At 37.1% G+C, this 9364-nt stretch overlaps 2 protein-coding genes across 2 annotated transcripts; both read right to left on the bottom strand.

Annotated features, from left to right (window-relative positions):
- Positions 1-569: 569 nt before the first annotated feature.
- On the bottom strand, positions 570-8491 carry LOC112197081 (2,3-dimethylmalate lyase). The gene is made up of 9 exons (XM_024337638.2): positions 8355-8491; positions 5396-5786; positions 4041-4252; positions 3362-3643; positions 2743-2865; positions 1931-2081; positions 1363-1580; positions 882-918; positions 570-778 (listed from the first exon to the last, which is right to left on the bottom strand). The coding sequence occupies exons 1-9, from the start codon at positions 8364-8366 to the stop codon at positions 660-662; spliced, it is 1545 nt and encodes a 514-aa protein (XP_024193406.2). The 5' UTR covers positions 8367-8491; the 3' UTR covers positions 570-659.
- LOC112197082 (protein WHAT'S THIS FACTOR 9, mitochondrial) lies at positions 6036-8493 on the bottom strand. The gene is made up of 2 exons (XM_024337644.2): positions 8355-8493; positions 6036-7695 (listed from the first exon to the last, which is right to left on the bottom strand). The coding sequence occupies exon 2, from the start codon at positions 7595-7597 to the stop codon at positions 6320-6322; it is 1278 nt and encodes a 425-aa protein (XP_024193412.1). The 5' UTR covers positions 7598-7695; positions 8355-8493; the 3' UTR covers positions 6036-6319.
- Between the last annotated feature and the right edge of the window lie 871 nt (positions 8494-9364).

The raw sequence follows: 9364 nt of genomic DNA, 5'->3' as shown, positions 1-9364 counted from the left end.
TTGGCCAGGCCTGGGAAGCAGGTCCATCTCTCCAAGTCCGAGATCAAACAGCTATGTGTTTCTTCTCGGAAAATCTTTCTCCAGTAGCCCAATTTGCTCGAGCTTGAAGAAGAGACGGAGAGTGTGTGGAAATTAGCAGAGAGAGAGAGGGGGAGAGAGAGGAAGAAGAAGAGAGTGCGTTGAAATTAAAAAAAAAATAATAATAATAATAATAATAAATAAATAAAATTAGAGTTGAAATTACTTATATGTCCTTCAAGTTATGTTAGGTGGCTAACGCCAGAACAGCCAACAGTGTTTTAGGTACTAAAGTTGGGTCCGGTTTCGAACTTCAGGTACCAAAGTGATTTTTTTTTTGTCAGATACTAAAGTTACTAATGGGTCAAATGTCAGGTACTTTTTGTATTTTTTTTCCTTTTTTTTAATACTTTTAGTTTCCATTTCAAAGATACTAACAGATACTCGTACTTCTACCGTTCAGCCAAAAAAAAAAAATCCTCTTACTTCTAAACCAAAACGTCGTATATCTTGATGCCTTTTAGTCTCTACGTACACTTTTTCATGTCTAGTTTGCAAAAAACAGCCTCTCGGAGGACTATTCTTGATATACATAGGGTATATCTTTTACAATATCCTTGTAAAAATCAACTACAAGAGATTTACTCTAGAAAAACTTGAATTCTATCACCCATTGTGTCATTAAAATCTAACAGCTGCTTCCCTCCCATTTCATCAGCTGCCTCATTCAACAATTCTTTGATGTTTACACCCCCAAGAGCTGCATGGAAAATGTGTCAGACTTTCAGTTATACATCAGGGACTAGTCTGGAAAAAAAAAAAAATCCCCATTTTCAATAAGTTTTGGAAGTCACAAACAATACCTGGAACTATATTGGTGATTCCGTCCAAGAATCCAGCCTATAAATGTTTACAGCCAAAATAAAAAGACAGATCAACATAAGCCACAATCTGAAATAACATAATTAGCATGTAGAGGAGTTGTATATACAATTTTTATTTCTTCTTATCCTTGGACTGGGTTGGCAACATAACTATGTACTCAAAGAAGTATGCACTGAAGTAACGTACAAAATTATTGATGCTAGGTGACATGTTATTGTCGGATCAAACAAACATGATGCATGATGATTGCTATAGATGTAAGTGCAATTCAGAAAATTGCTATACATAGCTAGCAAATTCAGTGATATTCTGTGATGCACTTTGTTTAAACTTTTACTACAAGTATGCAATTCAGTCATCTGTTTTTCTTGTTTTACTAAAACAATTCAGTTCCAACAGCAGAAGAAATATGTGAAGAATTACTGTAAGAGATATGGCCATAAAGGAGAGATGACTTACAGGAATACTAACATCAAGTTTCTCAAATCCATCTCTTCCGGTTATTTTGATTCTCAACTTCCGAGACCAGATCCCGGAAAATGAATCCTTGGAACCATCTGCACCATAGTTATTGTACACTTCAGGTGTTATAACTTCAACAATGGGATCTTGAGGACTCTGATCTTTTGGTTCTGCATTTTTAGATGTCCCTTGAAGATTGTATACACTACTGGCCACTGGAAAATAACCATTGTGTATAAGAACCAAGAAACAGAAAATGCTTACCTATAATTGGTACAGGAAAAATTGGCAGTATTTGTATGAACTTATAGCAAAGTATTGACCTATAGTTGTTACCAACAAAGAACTCAATGTTCAAAACTTTCAGACACCTAGGGTAACATGGTTTAAATAAAATTTTGGCCAAGTTGTGTTTACGTAATCAACTCTAATAGTAGAAAGACATTGGATTTCCATCTAATTACAACTGTAGCTTAGATGCCTAATGAGAAACAACTATCATTATCACATCCCTGGTGGGTATAACAGTAATGATGTGAGTTATGTGACTGTAACAGTTACTCACATATTTCAGAAGACAGCTGACTGCTGTTACTATAATACCGCTTTTCTTCTTCATAATAACTGTTGAAACCTAGGACCTCCTTAACCTCTTCAAAAGATGGCATGCTTCCAGGTGGAGGGATACGACCTCCTCTGATAGCAGCTAGTGCGTCCTGCAATTCATTTGTATAAGTTCTCAACCGTGAAGTAATATTATCAATTAGTGGATCTAGAAAGTAACACTTTTGAAAAGCAAACCAGAATGCAATGTTTTTCTCAATATGAGCTTGATGGCAAACTTGCTGAGTATTCTCCAGCAAAATTGGAATTTGGATCCATGCAATAGGTGAAGTTAAGTGAAAGTATTTTATTTTTAGAAGTATGACATCATACATTGTCACTATTTCACATCATAGATTGTAGCACTCATAATTAATTGAAAACGCTAAAATATGTATACCACAAATTGATGCTCTGAAAGGGAACAACTTGTGTGATGTAATATATACATATATATATATATATATAAATTTTTTTTTTCATTTAATAATTTGTAATCCTTTGCATTTCCATGGAACCCGAAGCTCAAAAAGATGAGAGTCTACTATTCTGAAGCAATTTAAACACTTCAAAAACTGTATGTTTAGTCTATAACAATATTTTATCGTTGTGAGCTTCTGTATTATTCTGGCTTTGAAAATCAGAGAGATCCATAATCAATATGAAGTTAAATCTCTTTATAGCAATGGAAGCACAGTTATAGGATGTCCAAGAACAGTTTACCCCTACTTTTGTTCATGAACTTTACTGAAAAGAAAAGGTGGCGGACGTTACCTGCATTGCTTGAATAGATACCCCAATCAAGGAAAGTGGATAAGCCACAAGTTTGTATCCAACTTCCTCAAGTTCAAGAGGACTGAGTATTGGTGTTTTCCCCCCTCCTTCAAGCATATTCGCCTGATAAAACATGAAGCTTTATCAAACACTAGAAATTATTTTCATTTCTCGCTTCTGGAGTTACAAAATTCAGGCTGATGACTCTCTGTTAGATTGTTGAATGCTGATTGACATATCTCAATTTATGTACATGTCACCTAAGTTCACATGGTATAAAGGGTTTATTGGGTTTGGGTTTTGTGAGTGTCTGTGCATCTGTGCGATTGTGTGTGCGCAATCCCTTTTTAAGTAATAAAAGGGAATAGGGACTGCTAATCTAAGTTTTCAAATGTGGGCAAATGGGCATGATAAATCAAAACTAGTAGTGTCACCAATTTTTTACAATCCTGTCTAGGTTACCAAAAGCTACATGTATAGAAGCAATAAGCGAAAGGTATGCAAAAGCCCTTGGGCATGAAAATGTAGAATAGCTATGTAATAAATCCAAGTCTTCAGCAACATGGGATACTTGTTGCTTTCTACTTTTGTGGTTTGTGCTATGGAAAATGTAATGTACCATTTTTGGAACTAGGGGATACACTCCACAGAAAGCCTTCATTTCTTCTTTTGAGGCTAGTGCATCAATGAAAAGAACATCTGCTCCAGCATCAGCGAATGCCCTTGACCTCCAAAGTGCTTCTTCCAAAGACACTGCTTGACGAGAATCAGATCGTGCTACAATTACAATGTCAGAGCCACTCTCTTTCCGAGCATCAACTGCTGCTTTTATCCGCATCACAGCTTCCTCCCTTGACACCACTTTCCTGCCTTGTGTGTGACCGCAGGCTTTTGGAGACACCTAGATTACAGTTTTATAAGTGTCAAATGGGCAGATGATAATGGTATTGAAAAAGGGGAAATGTTATTAGCAATCCCAGAAATTCATTCTGCACTTCTATTCACTTATTTTGTAACTGTACGGAAATAAGGAAATGTTAACTTTGGTGTGTAGATTGACTTGTTGGACTGCCAATAACAACTCCTTGGAAAAAGTAGGAAAAGGTTAAATAGGTGTAGCAAAGGTTAACACTAATTACCTAGTATAGCTAAAAGATATTATGATCACAATAGCCAACAGTTTTAGATTTTACATTAACAATCATGAAATAAAAGCATTTGGAAGTATGGCTAGAATGATTTTAGAACTAAAGATAACACTGGAAGATTCAAAGATCCAAGTAAATTTCAATAATGACCTGATCTTCAAGCAGAATCCCAGCAAAGCCAGCTCTAATATATCCCTTGACAGTTCTCTTGACATTCATTGCATTCCCGTAACCATTATCGCCATCCCCAATGACAGGAATTGACACAGCTTGGGTAATTTGTTGCCCCTGATCCACCATTTCTCCATAGGATAGAAAACCTGTATCTGGCAGCCCTAATCTAGCAGCTGATATCGAAAATCCTGATGGAAGAACAAAATGGCATTGTTAAACATGTTTCTCAGATGTGAATATGTGATACAGGAACAAGAAGAAATACCAATAAAATGACAAAGCAATCTAATGCAAATGCAATGCAGCTGTACCTCAACTGTAATTAGATTCAATCAGAGTTAGATAAAAGACATTATTCAATTATTACACCAGAAAACAAGTACATAGACAGTGAGCAAGTTTCCTGCATCAAGTTACTGTATATATATCATGTATATCTAACTAAGGAGACAGCATATCTAAAACAGACAAGATCTTGAAACAACAGTCAGCTAAACCACAAGGATAGATAAGTTCATGGTCAAAGTTAACTACTCCAGATCAAGCTGTATGGCTGTGAAAACCCGAGATGACCCGACTGGGTTTACGAAGGAACCTTATATGCTTCTTCATTTCTGCAGAAGATTTTTGAAAAGCCGAGATCATATCTATGTTACTACAATTACTGCAAAGCATCCAGTCTATGCTGCTAAATTTAAGTTCGACGAACATACGATTGGGAAGCTGCAAATCTAAGGTGTGATGGGTGGCAACAAAGTTAAAAGGACACTTGTTGCAGCTTACCTTTATTATGTTTTAGCGAAAAAGGAAATGCTAGAGTATTGTAAGCCAAGTGCAGAACGCAGATGCACTTCTTATACAAAATTGAGAATGGAATTCATATCCAAGTTCTTAGGGTTCAAGCTTTCTGAGGAAACAGAATATTATGCAAAATTGGGTGGTTATAGTTTTGCTGTTTGTTGTATTTTTTTCTTTTATGTAGTATATGTGGAAGCTGAGCGTTCGCTGTTGTACTCTGAAGTTGTTTAGAATCTTCAGAAAGTTGAGATTATTAAATTTTATCATCAAACAGAAAAATAAACTACTTTAACCCATTGATCAAATTGGTATGCCTCCAAGAAATATGATCATGTCTAACTCTCTAGTCGTAATTGCAGTCACTTGAGTCAAATAAAACAATGCATATATGAATCTTGATGAAGCTCAGAACCCAAGTTTATGAATCCAATCCTACCTCAAAAACCATATTCTTTCAAGCCCAGATCAAAACATGCAATACTTTCACTATAAATCCTTGATTAAAAAAAAAAAAAAATGAAAGTGTGATATACCACTGGTAAAGCAATACTGGAAGCCAGCTCTTTCGACAAGCTTGGCGCTGAGACCATCAAAGCAAGCCGGGCCTTGGTGAACCCCCGGCAACTCCAGAATCCGGCGAAGCGCTTTGGCCGGAGACTCGGGCGGCGGCGCTGAGTAAGCTGCGAGGATCCTTGTGGTACGAAAAGGAGATGCATTTGACTTGTGGGGCAGTGTTAGTGATCGTTGATGAAGACGTGACCCGAATGTAAGGTTTGAAGGCGAGCTGCTGACATTGAAACAGGAGCTGTGGGGAAGAGACACACTGCAGTCTCTGCTACCCACCTGAGGATACTGCTGCTGCAGCACACAACTCATTCTCTCTCTCTCTCTGATGCCTTTGGCTTTGTTTTCACAACTTCCCAACTGAAGGCGTTATGTCTAATATTACTTGGCTACATTTCAACTCCAACACCATTTTCATTTTGTCTCCATCTCCCCCTCTCCATTTGCCTCTTTTCTCAATTTTTGTCAAAGCAGACACTACTAAAACAACACTCTTTTTTTTTTTTCGTCTTTTACATATATATCCACGGAATTCATCTTGTAATCTCGTAACCCTATAGCTTCATCAAAAAAAAAAAAATAATAATAATAATAATGACTTTTCCAATGCATCCACAAAGACTAATGAACTCTAACTGATTTGTAGCAACTACAAAATAAATTGTACAACCTTTGAATGATTTGCATCTTTACAGAGTAACTTTGACATAATATGTGCTACACTGTTTCTTCTTCTAGACTAGCACCTGCACTTTTCCCCTGCTCCTGTCCAGCTCCCTGTTCTGAAAATGGTTGCAAATCTTGCCTGAAATGCATATCTGCTAATTGATTACACCAATGATTACATCAATTGATTACACTAATTGATTCCCCTGCTAACTTCGACTTCAGACTCAGCAAGGGTCGTGTTGTTCATCTGAGTCATACTCATAAAGCAAATCATTCTCCGAATCCTCTTTAAAGCTGGATCGGTAATCACTGATATTATCAACAACGATATTTTTTGATGGATCCACTTCAAATACATCACCTGGACTTTTCTTGTATAGACCTTTGCTCCTATCCAGCAAACCTTTCCTCAACAGCATCGCAAATTTTTCTCTCAGTTCTGCAATAGGGTGTTTCTGCAAGAGTTGTTGACGATCATAGGCTTCCCTCAGAATGACAGTTTGAGTGGCACACTTTTTGGAAATGTAGAAAATACCTGGATGACGCTCAAACACTTTAGTGAACTTCTGGGGTAGGGCCAAAGGTTTACGAAGGTTGCTCACATTCTTACGTTCAGTTTTCTTTTGCATAGTGAGATGAAGAAGCTCATGGAAGACTCCAACAATCCTCTTCTCCGATTCATCTGTACGAGGATCTAAATGGGAGGCATCACAGTATGGAGAATTATAAGGGAGGCTTTGCCACTCTTTCAACCACTCCATGCATTTTCTCTTCAATCCAAAACCCCTAGTAAACCCAATTGGAAAAGCTAAACAGCCACTTCTCACATCTTCTTCCTCTTGCTGTATAGCAGAATTCTTTTGCAACTGGGAGACAGCAAGGTCATCATCCCAGGATAAAAGCTTTAAGCCAACACGGTCATCAGGTAAGCTGATGAAAGAGAATAGATCAGGGTGATGTGGAATTACTGAATGCTGGTAATCATATGGCAAACCTAGGTCCCATTTCAGCTGGTCAATGGTTTGTAAAGGAAGCTTCCAGCCCCTAGTGAGCATGAGCAGTTTCCGAAGCCTATTAAGGATATCACTCTGATTCTGATGGACGACATTGGACTCTTCTTGGTGGAGTTTTATGGCTTCAGGAGTTAAGTTAAAACATGGGACACGAGTGCCACCACTATCAAGAACGTGGGACTCTAGAAAAACAGATGGGTATCTCCTAATAAAAGTAGAGACCTTGAGGTCATAAGGAAGATCAAGTTGTCCACGATGACACGTGAGATGGTATATGGGGAGGCAGCCATCAGACGAGGAGGAGATAATGGAAACAAGAACACACGCAGCTTTGAGATCCCTCTCAGCAGTCACAACAGCATCCAGTGCCCTATCTTTAACCCATTTCAATCTAATATTCACCAGAGTACGCTTGTGCTGGTAATTAAATACTTGTGTTCCACGGATGAAGCCAACCCCAACCTTACTAAATGGCATGTACGGGACCATGGTTCTGTCTTGGTAAATAGATAAGCAGCATTCTTGCCTGTCATTACATTCTGTGTCTTGCGAACCTGAAGTGAAGACTTTCTCCCCACGCAGTAGAACTGCAAAACGGAAGAGTCATTACAGGAATACAAAAAAGAACATTCAGCAAAACAGTTCTTGTCATTCCAATATTAGAAAAAAGCCATCAAAGCACAGAACTTATTAAAGTATTTGGGAATGCTCCCCAGAACTGTTGATTATGATATTTTTCTTTTCTACAAAAATTTTTGTTCCCGACAATGCCACAATGAAAGAAGACTAAACAAGAACAGAAACTATTGTTTCTTATAGTCTTAGAAACAGCTTTCCACAATGTTTTGCTTGAAAAAAAAGACAACAAATGACATTGCTCTACAGCAGAATCCGACAGGTCATTAAATCAAGCATTTTGTTAATACACATTTAGAGGAGGTTTTGATTTCGTTTTGTTTTTTGTTTCAGGCATAGTTTCATGTTGTTAGTCTAGTATTGTATACATTATCAATCTTTGCTTTCATGGGTTTCCTCTCTAATATTGAAAGCTCTCAAATGAAATTGGAATGCTGATACTAGAATATGGAGAATCACAGTACATATGAACGAGATTGCAACAAAGAAAACCCAACAGCAACAGCTTTAGTAAAGTGTGGGCATACTTATATTAGACCGACAAGTGTTACCGGAAAGGGTGGAGGGGGATGAAGGAACAGGATTGTAAAAGGATGATTAGAAAGCATACCTGAATACCCATGGCTGATTCCTTCTTCTTTCTAAGTCAACAACCATGGCGGGCACCCTTCAATCCAATGCCGATAACAAGATGAATCTGGGGTTCAGAGTTTAGAATGATTCTCCAGACTCCACAAACTCTCTCTCTCTCTCTCTCGATCGAATTGCAACTGTGTTCTGCTCACCGTCGACCACTTTTTTGTGTTTGATCCAGTTAATAGAAGAAGGGAGGTGCCTAGAGATAACTAAGGGTAAAATTGGAAGGTTAATGTCAAAATATAGGTCTAAATATCAAATTTGGACGTAAGGAGCCATTTTAACGAGGATAAGTGGATAACTTTAAAGAGCACTAGTTGAGAATTTTCTAATCAATAGTTTGGTAAATTCACTTTTTGATTACATTACGTCCAATCAACCGTTAGATGTTTATGTATGTATGAGTATATTACTTCTGAAAATTTTCTTCCAAATTGTCAATTATTAAGGAACCGAATTAGATCAAATTAATGGACGAACTAAATTTGTCATACATGAATAGTTTATGTTCATAATTAATAAATCACGATTATGAATGCTTTAACGATTTTCAATTTGGTTGAAATTTTTTTAAAAATACACAAGAATATTCAAATATCTAACGGTTGATTTGTGGAAATGTGATTGAAAAATGGGTTTCACAAAAAAATCCTCAACTAGTCATCATTTTAGTGGTCTTTATTAGAAGCTCTCCCTTCAACAAAAAGTCACTATTGGCAAGTACTTGGGCATCCATAATGAACTCTTACTTTCTGGAAGGAACCCTCAAATACCAAAGAAATTTTTATGATAATTAACGATAGGCTGGTTCTATTCAAACCTAAATTTGGTATATGAACCTCTCTTTTTTCTCAAGTTAAAGCTGACTTTGTCAATTCAAATGAAATTATCAGTAAAGACAAAACTCTAAAATTTATAGGAGTTTGTCAACTCAAAAAATTGGAAAAATAGGTTTGCCATTGCAAAATTTGTTGGGGTTAACTT

The sequence above is a fragment of the Rosa chinensis genome, chromosome 4 (assembly GCF_002994745.2).
Source record: "Rosa chinensis cultivar Old Blush chromosome 4, RchiOBHm-V2, whole genome shotgun sequence".
NCBI lineage: Eukaryota > Viridiplantae > Streptophyta > Magnoliopsida > Rosales > Rosaceae > Rosa > Rosa chinensis.
This window is presented reverse-complemented; position numbering and strand designations above follow the sequence as displayed.